The sequence below is a fragment of the Rhinoraja longicauda genome, unplaced genomic scaffold, assembly GCF_053455715.1.
Source record: "Rhinoraja longicauda isolate Sanriku21f unplaced genomic scaffold, sRhiLon1.1 Scf000187, whole genome shotgun sequence".
Classification (NCBI taxonomy): Eukaryota; Metazoa; Chordata; class Chondrichthyes; order Rajiformes; family Arhynchobatidae; genus Rhinoraja; species Rhinoraja longicauda.
In genome coordinates, this window is record NW_027601405.1 from 98,530 (window position 1) to 112,293 (window position 13,764).

The 13,764-nt window shown below is 44.1% G+C and overlaps 1 protein-coding gene across 1 annotated transcript in view; it reads left to right on the forward strand.

The window, feature by feature from the left end:
• The first annotated feature begins 2,309 nt into the window (after positions 1–2,309).
• The window catches only part of LOC144590436 (alpha-2,8-sialyltransferase 8F-like), an 89,132-nt gene continuing 77,677 nt past the window's right edge, over positions 2,310–13,764 (forward strand). The window contains exons 1-2 of the mRNA XM_078395049.1: positions 2,310–2,419; positions 6,456–6,545. Coding sequence (XP_078251175.1) covers positions 2,310–2,419; positions 6,456–6,545 — 200 coding nt within the window. The remainder of the gene's footprint in view (positions 2,420–6,455; positions 6,546–13,764) is intronic.

The window sequence follows — 13,764 nt, forward strand, 5'->3', positions numbered from 1 at the left end:
CTTCAGGAAGCGAAGCGGTCCACATACCCCAGTTTGCATTGATGGTGCAACTTGAAATTCCGACGAGTAAATATCACCAACAACCTTTAGTATAAGAAAATAACTGCAGATGCTGGTACAAATCGATTTATTCACAAAATGCTGGAGTAACTCAGCAGGTCAGGCAGCATCTCGGGAGAGAAGGAATGGGTGACGTTTCGGGTCGAGACCCTTCTTCAGAATCACCAACAACAACCTTTCCTGGACCACCCATATTGAAGCAATGACAAAGAAAGCACACCAATGCCTCTACTTCCTTAGAAGGCTTAGGAAGTTAAGCCTGTCCCCTACAACTCTCACCAACCTCTACAGATGCACCATAGAAAGCAATTTATCAGGATACATTACAGCATGGTTTGGGAACAGCTCCATCCAAGACTGCAGGAAATTGCAGAAAATTGTGGACGCAGCACAGACCATCACACAAACCAACCTCCCTTGTATTGACTCCATTTATACCTTATACTGCCTCGGCAAGGCCAGCAGTGTAATCAAGGACAAGTCGCACCTGGCCACTCTCCCCTCGCCTATCAGGCAAGAGGTATAGAAGTGTGAAAGTGCACACCTCCAGATTCAAGGACAATTTCTTCCCAGCTGTTATCAGGCAACTGAATCATTCTACCACAACCAGAGTCTTGCTGAACTACTATCTACCTCTTTGGTGACCCTCGGACTATCCTTGATCGGACTTTGCTGGCTTTACCTTGCACTAAATGTCATTCTCTTATCATGTAAATGGATGGATTGTAATCACGTATTGTCTTTCTGCTGACTGGATAGCATACAATGAAAGCTTTTCACTGTACCTTGATACCATAAACGAAACTAAATACAGTATGGAAACATGCCCTTCAGCCCAACTTGCCCACACCGACCAACATGCCCCATCTACACAAGTCCCACCTACTTGTGTTTGCCCCATATCCCTCTAAACCTATCCTATCCATGTACCTGTCCAAAAAAATGTTTGAACGTTGTGATAGTACTTGCCTCGACTACCTACACCGGCAGCTTGTTCCATAATACCAACACCATTTGTGTAAAAGGTTGCCCCCCCCCCCCCCCCCACGTACCTATTATGAGGAACGAGGACATAGAGGAGCCCATGAATTTGTTGTAAAAAAATTCTAATTGAAAACAGAAAATAACCTTAAACAAAACCCAAGACAAAATCAAAAAGCATGTCCGTGCACACACCCTCAGCATTGTACAATTAGCCCAACTGTGTGGAAGAACGAACATTCTTTCCACTGCAGTCCAAGAGTGGTCGATCTGGTCGGTCAACTTAAGAAGGTATGTGTGGTCCCCATCTGACGATCCGGGGAATGTTGGAGCTCTGAACAATGCATTGGTTTAAGCAATTTGAAAGCAGACTGGCGATTTATACCGGCGCGCAGAGCATCGCTTTTCACTGTACCTTGGCACAATAAACTAAACGAAATCAGTGTGGAAACAAGCCCTTCAGCCCACCTTGCCCACACTGACCAACATGCCCCATCTGCACTATTCCCACATACTTGCGTTTGCCCCATATACCTCTAAACCTATTCTATCTACGTACCTGTCAAAAATAAATGTTTGAACGTTGCGATAGTACCTGCCTCAACTACCTGCACCGGCAGCTTGTTCCATAATACCAACACCCTTTGTGTAAAAAGTTGCCCCTCATGAACCTATTACGAGGACATAGAGGAGCCCATGAATTTGTTGTAAAAAAATCCTAATTGAAAACAAAAAATAACCTTAAACAAAACCCGAGAATACAGAATCAAAAGGCATGTCCGTGCACACGCCCTCAGCAGTGTACAATTAGCCCAAACAGTGTGGAAGAACGAACATTCATTCCACTGCAGTCCAAAAGTGGTCGATCTGGTCGGTCAACTTGAGAAGGTATGTGTGGTCCCCAACTGACCATCCGAGGAGTGTTGGGGCTCTGAACAATGCATTGGTTTAAGCAATTTGAAAGCAGACTGGCGATTAATAGCGGCGCGGAGAGCGTTGCTTGCAGTTGATCTTAATATCATTTAGCAACTTTTATCCAACTACCTGCAAAAATATAATATGCCGCTGTGAATAGAGAAGAGGAAATCCAGAATATGAACGCATCGATGATATGAAATTAACAGGAGAACCGTGACATGTGTGATGAGGGGGTGGAGTCGCTGGGCGGGATCACTTGAGGATTTGGACTTTAAAGCTATACGTATAACAGACAGAGACAAGTTCTGAAAAGTATAGTTCCGTCCTCTCTGTTCGTTGAAGGACCAGCCATGCACCTTAAGACGTTGTACGCCTTTATTGTGCTCATGTCTATATTTTGCTTCGGTTACGTCTCTTGGATGGGAAAAGGGAGGAAGACAAATTATAAGAATTATCACAGGTTTGGATTATATTCTTTGCAAAAAAAAAAGAGCTTTTTTCCAGCATGCGTGAGGGTAATTTGATACGAAAACCAATGTACTCACCATTATATTGCTACGGGGATTAAAGAAAACTGTTACGTCACCACAAAAGTAATTTGACTTGACCGCGTTGAGTCCGCGTTTAATTTCCTTGTGAACGAGTTGTTTGAATGAGCTTTATTGAATTTGGTTTCGTTTTTCTTCGACTCTTTTTCTGCCTTTTTTTCCTGAAGCTTAATATTCATTGTGAATCGCTTGAAGCAATGTTTAGTTGTTCTTCTGATAGAAATGATTGTTTGGAGGTGTACAACACGAAAGTGAGCCATTCAGCTCAACTGGTCCATGCCGTCCGATATGCTTTTCCTGAGCTGATCACTCTTTCTTGTGCCTGGCCCATATCCCTCCAACTCTTTGGAGACACAAGCGTTGATTAGGGATAGCTAATGACTGTGACCAGTTGTGTGCCCCAGGGATATGTGCTGTTTATCATCTAAACCAGCTATTTGGACGATAATGTACAAGAAAGATGATACTAAAACAGGCAGTATGGCGGTAGACAGTGAAGGTGGTTATCGGACATTACAGGGGATCTTGATCAGCTGGGCAAGTAGACCAAGTAATGGGAAATTAAGTTTAATTCACACAGTAAGGTGTTGCATTTTGGAAAGTCAACCCATGGCAGGTCCTTCACAGTAAAACCATAGTGAGAGGTTGGGCAGGCTTGGACTTTATTCCCTGGAGCACAGGAGACTGAGGGAACTGACCCTTTAGAGATACAGGGTGGAAAAAAAGCCTTTCGGCTCACTGAGTTTCCGCCAACCAGCGATTATCCCATACACTAACACTATCCTACACACGATGGACAACTTACAATTTACAATTTTTACTGAAGCCAATTAACCTACAAACCTGCACCTCTTTGGAGTGTGGGGGGAAACTGGAGCACCCGGAGAAAACCCACATGGTCACAGGGAGAATGTATAAACCCGTGGTCAGGATCGAACCTGTGATCTATTGTGGTAGCAAATTGGAGGAACAGTACCTCATATTTCGCTTGGGTAGTTTACACCCCAAGGGTATGAACATTGACTTCTCTAACTTCAAGTAGCACTTGCTTTCCCTCTCTCTCTCCATCCCTTCCCCCTTCCCAGTTCTCCTACCAGTCTTACTGTCTCCGACTAAATTTTATCTCCGTACCACCCTCTCCCCTGACATCAGTCTGAAGACCTGAAACGTCACCCATTCCTTCTCTGCCAGTCCCGTTGAGCTACTCCTGCATTTTGTGTCTATCCGTGATCTATTGAGATGTATAAGATATTGTGAATGCACGGAATCTATTTCCCAGGCGAGGAGAATCAAGAAATGGAGGGCATAGGTTTAAGGTGAGAGGGGATAGGCAGTTTTCTCACACAGAGGGTGGTGGGCAGATGCACAAGTGGCCAGAGAAAGTGGTTAAAGCAGGTAAAGTAACAACATTTGGAAGACATTTGGAAGGATGGACATGTACATGGTTGTGCAGGAGGGTACTGCAGACTGGTTTATACTGAAGATGGACACAAAAAGCTGGAGTAACTCGTTGAACAACTTCACTCGGTCCACCCTGGCCTACGCAATCTCCCTGTTCCCTAACACTTTAACTCCTCTTCCCATTCCCACACTGACCTTTCTGTCCTTGTCCTTCTCCACTGTCAGAGTGAGACCAATGCAAATTGGAGGAACAGCACCCCATATTTCGCATGGGCAGATTACAACCCAGTGTAACTTTCTCTAACTTCAAGTAACTATTGCATCCCCTCTCTCTCCATCCATCCCCCACCTTAGTCATTGTATTAGTTTCACTGTCGTTCTGTTGAGTTTCACTGTCTGTATCACTCATTACCACCTTCCCCATAGGCAGCAATGGACAATAGTGGCCCTCGCCTTTCCTTGCTCAATGTTGCTTTTTGCATATCTTTCATTCATTTGTTCTATGTACCTGTTCATATGTCTCATTTCCCTCTCCCCTGACTGTCTGAAGAAGGGTCTTGACCCAAAATGTCTCCTATTCCTTTTCTCCAGAGATGCTGCCTGACCCGCTGATGCACATGGTTTGGAAGGATATGAGCCAAATGTGGGCAAATGGGACAAGCTAATATGAGGCATCTTGGTTGGCATGGGCAGGTTGGGCTAAAGGGCCTGTTTCAGTACTGTGTGATTCTACGACTTTAAGTCAAATTTGACTAATGATAATGGCAGCATCCAATGTGACGGGTAACACAATGCTTGTGAACTTTTGCAATGATTATTAACTCATCCAGTCGTTTCTTTGTCATTTCTTGTGTATCTGAGAGAGAAATACAGTACCTTTCAAAATAAAATACCTCCAGTTTCATCACAGGAATTTTACCAAACAAAATTTAGCACCAAGTTATTCTAAAGAAATTACAGGGTAACAAACAAATGTTTCCCCAAAGAATTAGATTTTAACGTGAATCTTGAAGAATATGAAGATTGAGAGATGAATAAGATTAAGAAGGGTATTCCAGAATCTGGAGCAGTAGCAGCTGAAGACATGACCGCAATTAGTGGAGGGATTAAATATGGGATGTTTAAGGGACCAGAATTGGAGACCCAGTTATCTTTGAGAGTTAAGGGCCTGTCCCAGTTACGCAATTTTTAAGGCGACTGCTGGCGACTGTCAAATTTTATTTTACCCTATGACAATGACCACAACAATGCCAAGTCAGGTCGATACAAGTTACTAGCACCAGGCTAAGAGATTACACCGTCTTCGGAAACATCGCAAAATTCCCACGTTTACCTGACCGTCAAACTGTCACCCCCAATCTACCTGTCAAATGTCCTGACGGTAAATAAATTGGTTAAACAAAACTATCTTCTGGTATCTTCAAATGCCTTTTCTTAATTTAATATTATGTGCTTCTAAATGCATCTGCGACAACCTAGCAAACCTGGGGACAGCATGCGACAGTGCCCGCAATAAGCTACGGTACCTGGCGACAAGCCAGCTGTCGCCGAGAAATTTCTATCTGGAAAACTTTTCTGCGATGCGCCGAGATCCACTACGATTCATTGAAGACTCCTCACGATCATGCCCGCGACACCCCGGTCAACGTTCAGAGACAGCCTAGTCACCGGCAGTCGCCTTAAAATCGCCTAAGTGGGACAGGCCCTTTATAGAGAAGCGCAAGAGATGCTTGAAGGTGGTGTCACAGGTAGATGTGGTGGTCAAAAAGGCTTTTGGCACATTTGCCTTCGTCAGTTAGAGTATTGTGTGTAGAGGTTAGGAGGTCATGTTGGAGTATATAAGACATTGGTGAGGCCGCATTTGGAGTATTGTCTTCAGTTCTGGGCACCATGTTATAGGAAAGATGTTGTTAAGTTAGAAATGGTGCAGAGAAGATTTACAAGGATGTTGCTAGGACTCGGGGGTATGAGCTGTAGGGAGAGGTTGAGCAGGATGCCCTGGAGCGCAGGAGGATGAGGGGTGATCTTATGAAGATATATAAAATCAAGAGAGGAATAGATCAGAGTCTTGCCGAGAGTTGGGGAATAGAGAATCAGAGAGCATAGGTTTAAGGTGAAGAGGGATAGATTTTATAAGAATCTGAGGGGTCATTTTTTTCATACAAAGGGTGGTGGGTGTCTGGAACGAGTTGCCGGAGGATGTAATTGGGGCTGGGATAATGGCTATGCTTAAGAAGCAATTAGACGGGTACACTGAAGTTTGGAGGGATATGGACCAAGCGCAGGCAGGTGGGGATAGTGTAGATGGGACATGTTGGCCGGTGTGAGCAAGTTGAGCTGAAGGGCCTGTTTCCACACTGTATCACTCTATGACTCTTAAGTGTTATTTAAGAAGAAGCTAATGTAGATCAACAAGGAGTAATGGGTGAAAGACAAAATAATTACGGTTTTGGGTGATTAGCAATATCAGTACACAAATAGTGGTTTTATTGCTCAACTTTTCTCATACATTTTCACAAAGGCAGATTTTAACTCTTTTTATTTTAGAATCAAAAAACAGAAGTTGACCGATCTGAAGGAACCAAATTCATCAGAATGTCAGAAGGTGGTCAAAACTCTCGTTGCTATACCCAAAAGGTAACAAAACTTTCCTTTCTCGCATCCAGCATCATTACAGTTTATATAAAATAAATTGTTGTACTGCAATAAGGTGGAGTCAAGCTTTCATTTGTAGTTGCTGTTCCCATCTTTATGTGCCTCCCACATACAGAGTAGAGACGTTCTGCTTCCCAATTCTGGTTTACTGTCCAAAGGGAAACTCGTATTAGTGAATGTGGGTTTTTTTTTCTCCCACTTCCTCTTCCCAGCCTTGGTGAGACCGCACCTGGAGTATTGTGTGCAGTTTTGGTCTCCTAACCTGAGGAAAGACGTTCTTGCCTTAGAGGGAGTACAGAGAAGGTTCACCAGATTGATCCCTGGGATGGCGGGACTTACATATGAGGAAAAACTAGATAGACTGGGCTTGTACTCGCTGGAATTTAGAAGACTGAGGGGGGATCTTATAGAAACATATAAAATTCTTAAGGGGTTGGAGAGGCTAGATGCGGGAAAATTGTTCCCGATGTTGGGGGAGTCCAGAACCAGGGGTCACAGCTTAAGGATAAGGGGAAGTCTTTTAGGACTGAGATGAGAAAACATTTCTTCACACAGAGAGTGGTGAGTCTGTGGAATTCTCTGCCACAGAAGGTAGTTGAGGCCAGTTCATTGGCTATATTTAAGAGGGAGTTAGATGTGGCCCTTTTTGCTAAAGGGATCAGGGGGTATGGAGAGAAGGCAGGTACAGGCTACTGAGCTGAATGATCAGCCATGATCATATTGAATGGCGGTGCGGCTCGAAGGGCCGAATGGCCTACTCCTGCACCTATTTTCTATGTTTCTATGTTTCTATGTCAAGGATCCCTAAACCTCCAGCTATCATATGAGAATAATCATCTAATTGGCGACTGAGATCTGGTTACGGGAATTATCAGACTCCAAGCTCATAGAAGCAATGACATGGCTCATAGAATTGATTTTTTTTTAAACCAAAGGATGGGCACAAAATCAAACTTTGAATGTTTGCAGAGGAAACAGTTGTTGACTTCTTGTCCCCTTTATGATGCATTGTGTTTGGCTTTAAAATGATTTCTGGGGCAAACCAACGCGAGGAGAGAAAGCATTAGAATGAGTTGGAAGGAAATGCAGATGCTGATTTGTACCAAAGATAGACACAAATCGCTGGAATAACTCAGTGGGTCAGGCAGCATTTCCAGAGAAAAGGAAGAGATGACATTTCAGGTTGGAACCCTTTGTCATCTACTCATTTTCTCTGGAAATGTTGCCTGACCTGCTGCGTTACTCGTTTTGTGTCAAGCTTTAGAATTAATTGTGGAAACAAGGAACCAAAAAAGACACAAAGTGCTGGACTAACATTTCGGGTTGGGGGTCCTTCTCCAGTCTGAAGAAGGGTTCCGGCCCAAAACATCACCTATCCATGTTCTCCAGTGATGCTATCTCACCGTACCTGACATAGTGATTGACAGGGCTCTGGATAGTGTCGTAGAACAGAGGGATTCAGGAATGCACATAATTCCTTACATTGTGTCATTGTAACATGATCTCCCTGTTATAGAGGTTGGGCGGTCATAGAAACATAGAAAATAGGTGCAGGATGAGACCATTGGCCCTTCGAGTCAGCACTGCCATTCATTGTGATCATGGCTGATCATCCACAATCAGTAACCTGTGCCTGCCTTCTCCCCATATCCCTTGATTCTGCCAGCCCCTAGAGCTCTTTTAAATTCATCCAGTCGACACTTTTTGTGCTATGTTTAGTAACTTATTAACTTTATTTATATGCTGTAACTGTAATTCTTTTTGTGCACAACCCGCAGGCATTGCCACTTTCATTTCACTGCACATCGAGTATGTGTATGTGACAAATAAATTTGACTTGACTTGACTTGACTTGACTTGGCCTCTACTGCCTTCTGTGGCAGAGAATTCCACAAATTTATGTTACAGTTGTACAAGACATTGGAGTATTGTGTTCAGTTTTGGTCATCTTTTATAGGAAAGATGTTTTAAGTTGCAAAGGGTGCAGAGAAGATTTTGCGAGGATGGTGCCAGCTCTCTAGGGCTTGAGCTATAGGGGAGAGGTCAAGCAGACAAAGAAGTGTCTTCTTTCGAATTAGTTAACTTTTTTAAAAAAAGATCATTATAAAGACAGTTATAAACAAGCAGACACATGTTTGAAGAAAGTATACCTAAAACCATGTGGATGGTGACTTTGCATCCTCCATTTGTTTTGTGGCTGCATCTGACTCCCTGGTTCTTATATTACTTGGAGGCATTCTCCATTGTTGAGTATTATTGCTAATTCTTCCATGGTATCCAATGGTAATTTACATTAATGGTAATCTTTACTCGTGGGTTTGTCTGTCTCCCATGGCATTCACATATCCTATCCATATTCCTATAGTAATCTCAGAGTTTAAATGTATGTTGCATAAATATGCTGTTCTTTGTTCATGTACAAGATGGAGCAGTTAATGGAAGTGTCTTGAAGAGCAATCAGCATTATGTTCGAGGAATGCTGAAGGTCCTAAGGCATATGCAGGTAGTTCCTGATTAGGTATATCTGAGAACACTGGTAAGCTAGAAAGGAAATTGCAGGTGTGCAGGCTGAGATTTATGGGTCATAATTAAATAAGGATGAGGTGTCATATGAATGGAGGGTGGCAAATGTTATGCCTCTATTAAGACGGGCTACAGGGAAAAGGCTGGGAACTGCAGACCAGTGATTCGAACTTCTGTGGTCAGAAGCTACGAGAGAGTATTCTGAAGGATAAGATATACATGCATTTAATGGACAAAGGCTGATGATGGAGAACCATCATGATTTTGTACGTGCAAGATGATTGGGGTTTTTAAAGATGTGACCAAAAATGTTGATCATGACAGGGCTGTAGACCTCTTAGAAGGAAGATCATGGAAGGTTCTGAATGGTAGGTTGCTCTGGAAGGTTAAATCGCTTGGGGTCCAAGGAGAACTAGCCAAATGCATAGAAAGAAGCATGGGGTGGTAGTGGAAGGTTGCTTTTCAGACTGAAGGCCTGTGACTAGTGGTGTGCCTTGGGATTTGGTACGGTGCCCACTGTTGTTTGTCATCTGTATCAATTATTTAGATGAGAACATACAAGGCATGAATAGTAAGTTTGCAGATGACACTAAAGTGGGTGGTATTGTAGACAGTTAAGATGATTGTCAAAAATTGGGCAGGTCGACTGAGGAATGGTTCATGGAATTTAATACTGAGAAATTGAGGTATTGTATTTTGGGAAGTCTAACTAGGGCAGGGCCTACACAGTGACTGGCAGGGCTCTGGGGTGTGTTGTAGAGCAGAGGGACCTAGAAATCCCTTGTGGCTAAAGGGATCAGGGGGTATGGAGAGAAGGCAGGTACAGGTTACTGAGCTGGATGATCAGCCATGGTCATATTGAATGGCGGTGCAGGCTCGAAGGGCCGAATGGCCTACTCCTGCACCTATTTTCTATGTTTCTATACATATTTCTTTGAATGTGGTGTCACAGGTAGATAGGGTAGTCAGGAAGGCTATTGGCATTTTGGCCTTCGTCAATCAGAGTATTGAGTATAGAAGTTGGGAGATCATGTTACAGTTTTACAAGACATTGTAAATGTTGTTAAGTTGAAAAGGGTGCAAAGACGATTTACAAGGAAGTTGCCAGGACTCGAAAGACTGAGCTGTATGGAGAGTTCAAGCAGGGTAGTTTATTCCTTGGGGCTAAGGAAGATGATGGGTAATCTTATAGAGATATATAAGCTCAGGAGAGGAATAGAAAGAGTAATTGCACAGTGTCTTTCTACCCAGAACAGGGGAATCAAGAGCCAGGGGATATAGGTTTAAAGTGAGGGGGAAAGATTTAATAGGAACTTAAATCAAACTGTTCGCTTCGAAGTTCTCTTCCCACTGACTGGTTTTGGGCGCCAAAACCACCACCTGACCTAGCTGGCCAATCCGAGGGTTCGACTCTCAGGACCAATCCCTATGGTCGCTACAAACTTGAGAGTCAACTTTTTTACACCAAGGGTGGCAGGGATCTGGAATGAGCTGCTGGAAGAGGTAGTTGAAGCAGGTACTAAACATTTTAAAGTCATTTGGACAGGTACATGGATAGGATAGGTTTATGTAATATAAGAAAATAACTGCAGATGCTGGTACAAATCGAAGGTATTTATTCATAAAATGCTGGAGTAACTCAGCAGGTCAGGCAGCATCTCGGGAGAGAAGGAATGGGTGACGTTTCGGGTCGAGATCTTTCTTCAGACTGATACGATAGGTTTAGAAGGATATGGGCCAAATGTAGGCAAGTGGCACTAGTACAGATGGGGTATCTGGGTCCACCTGGGCAAGTTAGGCCAAAGGGCCTGTCTCCATGCTGTATAACTCTATGATTTTAAGTTTGTTTCATTGGTGCATGTACCACAGGTTCACATCTTCCTGAAATCTGCTCTGCCTTGAATTGATGCATTGATTGTGCAACACAATCAGCAGCAGCAGAGACCACACTCCAATCAGCAGCAGCAGTCGCAGCTGTAGCAATCAGCAGCAGCAGCAGTAGCAATCAGCAGCAGCAGCAATCAGTGTGCGTGTGTGTGCGTGTGAGAGAGAGCAGAGACCATGGTATTGTGTGGGGATAGTAAGGAGTAAGACCTGTGTGATCTCCCGGACAAGTTTCGATCGCCTAGCTTGGGGTCGGAGAGGAATTTCCCGGATTTTTTTCCCCCAAATTGGCCAGGGTTTTTTATCCGGTTTTTCGCCTCTCCCAGGAGATCACTCAGTTCTTTTGGGTGGGCGGTTGGAGCGGTTGGAGCAGCGGCCGGGCGGTAGTTTTTTGGAAACCGAGCACGGGGCTTTGTTCTTACAGAGGCGTTGGAGCGGTTGGAGCAGACCACTCTGCAACGTTCCCAGTTAAGGGGGAGTATGAGTGCTAGGGCAGTTTATTGTTCTGGGTATCGGATGTGGGGTATCTGGGAGTCTGATATTCTTCCAGACATCCACATCTGCGCCAGGTGCGACGAGATGGGGCTCCTAAGGGACCATATTAGGAACCTGGAGCGGCAGATTGATGACCTCCGTCTGGTCAGGGAGAGTGAGGAGGTTATAGAGAGGAGTTATAGAGAGGTGGTCACTCCAAGACCACGGTAGGTAGACAAGTGGGTCACGGTTAGGGGGGGCAAGGAGCAGAGGCAGGGACTAGAGAGTACCCCAGTGGATGTACCCCATGGCAATAAATACTCCTGTTTAGGTACTGTTGGGGAGTACAGCCTACCTGGGGGCAGCGACGGCGCCCGGGCCTCTGGCACGGAGTCCGGCCCTGTTGCTCAGAAGGGTAGGGAAAGGAAGAAGAGAGCGATAGTGATAGGGGACTCTATAGTGAGGGGGTCAGATAGGCGATTCTGTGGACGCAGTCTGGAGACCCGGATGGTAGTTTGCCTCCCTGGTGCCAGAGTCCGGGATGTATCTGAACGTGTCCAAGATATCCTGAAAAGGGAGGGAGAGGAGCCAGAGGTCGTGGTACATATAGGTACCAACAATATAGGTAGGATAAAGGAAGAGGTCCTGAAAGGATAATTTAGGGGGCTAGGAAGAGAGTTAAAAAAAAGGACTTCCAAAGTGATAATCTCAGGCTTACTGCCTGTGCCACGCGATAGTGAGAATAGGAATGGAGTGAGGTGGAGGATAAATACGTGGCTGAGGGATTGGTGCAGGGAGCAGGGATTCAAGTTTCTGGATCATTGGGACCTCTTCTGGGGGAAGTATGACCTGTACAAAAAGGACGGGTTGCATCTGAACCTGAGGGGAACCAATATCCTGGTGGGGAGATTTGCTAAGGTAATTGCGGAGACTTTAAACTAGTACGGTTAGGGGGAGGGACTCAAACACAGATAGCTAATAGGCAGTGTGTGAGGCAGCAGGCAGATAAGGGAAACACTCAGACCCAATATGTAGGAGAGAAAGAAGTGAAAAGAAATAAACTGAGAATAAGAAATGATGGGTCCCTTAAATATGTATATTTTAATGCTAGGAGCATTGTAAGAAAGGTGGATGAGCTTAGAGCCTGGATTGACATCTGGAGGAGGTACGGACACTTTTGAAAAATATAAAAGTGGATAAGTCTCCAGGTCCTGATAGGATATTCCCTAGGACATTGAGGGAAGTTAGTGCAGAAATAGCAGGGGCTATGACGGAAATATTTCAAACGTCATTAGAAACGGGGATGGTGCCGGAAGATTGGCACATTGCGCATGTTGTGCCTTTGTTTAAAAAAGGTTCTAAAAGTAAACCTAGCAATTATAGACCTGTTAGTTTGACGTCTGTGGTGGGAAAATTAATGGAAAAGATACTTAGGGACAATATATATAATCACATGGATAAACAAGGCCTGATTAGAAACAGTCAACATGGATTTGTGCCTGGAAGGTCATGTTTGACTAATCTTCTTCAATTTTTTGAAGAGGTTACCAGGGAAATTGATAAGGGCAAGGCTGTGGATGTTGTCTATATGGACTTCAGTAAGGCATTTGACAAGGTTCCACATGGAAGGTTGATTAAGAAGGTTAAATCGTTAGGTATTAATAGTGAGGTTGCAAGATGGATTCAACAATGGCTGAATGAGAGATACCAGAGCGTAATGGTTGACAACTGTATGTCAGGTTGGAGGCCAGTGTCTAGTGGAGTACCCCAAGGATCTGTGTTGGGTCCACTATTGTTTGTCATTTACATTAATGATCTGGATGATGGTGTGGCAAATTGGATTAGTAAGTATGCAGATGATACTAAGATAGGTGGTGTAGTTAATAATGAAGTAGATTTTCAAAGTCTACAGAGAGACTTTGGCCTTTTGGAAGGGTGGGCTGAAAGATGGCAGATGGAGTTTAATGCTGATAAGTGTGAGGTGCTGCATTTTGGTAGGACAAATCAAAATAGGACGTACAGGGTAAATGGTAGGGAATTGAGGAATGCAGTGGAACAGAGGGATCTGGGAATAATTGTGCATTGTTCCCTGAAGGTGGAATCTCATGTGGATAGGGTGGTGAAGAAGGCGTTTGGTATGCTTGCCTTTATAAATCAGAGCATCGAATATACAAGTTGCGATGTAATGTTGAAATTGTATAGGGCATTGGTGAGGCCGAATCTGGAGTATGGTTTGCAGTTCTGGTCGCCAAATTATAGGAAGGATGTCGACAAAATGGAGAGGGTACAGAGGAGATTTACTAGAATGTTGCCTGGGTTT